Raw genomic sequence first — 1,571 nt, 5'->3', positions numbered from 1 at the left:
GCTAAAATGAAAGACAGGCTAGTCAAATTCTATACGAGCCCAATATAATGACCATAAAGAAGAAAGTACATAAGCTACAAGACCTAAGAGGTCCTGTCTCTTCATACTGCAGGAACAGTTTTGGAAGTATACATCCCACACCTTGTGGAGACCAAGAAGCTTTAGGAATTGTGCATCATCATGAATGCAGGAAAGTCAATGGCATAAAATTGTAATAAACAGAGGGTATTTCCCACTGTATTAATAATGGCAATTTATGAGGTCAGCAGCTGCCTTGTATCTCCAGTGTGCACAGTCTACAATAGGGATACAAAATATAAAGATCTTAGAAAACAAAATTTCTCTGCCTAAATGATTTCATTGAGGAAACATTTTCATAATTCAGATTTTTTTAAAAAGTAAAACACAGTCTGCCATTCTTTTCAGTACAATCTTCAATTTCCAAGTCTTCCTATTGGTACTTTGTGCATTGAAGGAAAATTAAACAAGCCACAAAATATTTACAAACAAATTACAACACATCAAGCTTTTGACATGAAAACATAAAAAAATTACAGACACAAAACTTTTTTCACAATTAGGGCAGATTGGATTTATTCCTGGTATGCAGGTATCAGTGGTAATAAGAAGGCCCTTGTGTTTCAGTATCCTGATTACTTCCAAAAATTGACATTATTCTCATTTATAAGTAAACAACAGAAAACCAGTGTGCAAATCAGAGTCTTGAGAAACAAATGTCTGCCATTCTCCAAAAGCACCGCCACAGTCACCCTGGATTGAAAGCAGCTGGAAAACAGACGTTAATCCCAACATTCATTTCAATTTTATTTTTTTAATAAAAAGTTCACTAAAGCTACACATGAAACTTCATTCAATCCTTCAGCAGGTATCACTTGTCTCTTAATTGTCATCTATTTGAACATAAAACTTACCTCATGGTTTGAAACAAGATTAGTTACCACCCAGGACACATTCGGAGGTGGCCCACCAGTAGTATCACAGTACAACGTGATGCTCTTTCCTTCCACCACCGTGATGTTGTAATTGCTTAAGTTCGCTGAGGGCAAGTCTATGACAGAAAGAACAACAAAAAAAACCCCACATGTATTTGTATTTCACAGAATAGACATCACACAACTCTAAGCAAGCAGTATAAATGCAAGCAAAAACACCACTAAATCAAATATTCACTATAGTCAGGGATATTCAGACAGGCAGTACAAACCACATCTTTGGAAATACACTACAGCCTTTAGCTGCTATGTAAAATTTTTCTGCACCTCAGCTGCTTCACATCCTAAGAAAAGATTACTGCATGTGAAAATACATTAAACTAGCTAATTATATAGGGAAATATGTCAGGTGCACAAACAGAAGTTATCCTAACTTCAGTTTTACACTTCAAAATTAAAAAAACCCCAAACATTTCCTTATTATTTAAAAACGGAAATTTTATCAGTCTCTTTGTAACAGATGAAAAGCAAACTCCATATGTATCTAGAGATGATAGACAGAGATAGGAAGTCACATAGTCCCGCTGAAACCTGAGAGGAAATGGGTAGAGATCTGCT

General features: G+C 35.6%; 1 protein-coding gene across 1 annotated transcript in view; it reads right to left on the bottom strand.

Moving 5' to 3' along the window:
• Positions 1-1,069, bottom strand: part of LOC103798853 (BDNF/NT-3 growth factors receptor-like) — a gene marked incomplete at both ends in the record, with an annotated part of 5,104 nt that extends 4,035 nt beyond the window's left edge. The window contains one exon of the mRNA XM_009071133.1: positions 933-1,069. Within this exon, the coding sequence (XP_009069381.1) occupies positions 933-1,069 (137 nt within the window). The remainder of the gene's footprint in view (positions 1-932) is intronic.
• Between the last annotated feature and the right edge of the window lie 502 nt (positions 1,070-1,571).

This window comes from Acanthisitta chloris, unplaced genomic scaffold, assembly GCF_000695815.1.
Source record: "Acanthisitta chloris isolate BGI_N310 unplaced genomic scaffold, ASM69581v1 scaffold39553, whole genome shotgun sequence".
In the NCBI taxonomy this organism is placed as follows: domain Eukaryota; kingdom Metazoa; phylum Chordata; class Aves; order Passeriformes; family Acanthisittidae; genus Acanthisitta; species Acanthisitta chloris.
Note: the sequence above shows the minus strand (reverse complement) of the source record. Positions and strands in the feature narration are given on the sequence as shown.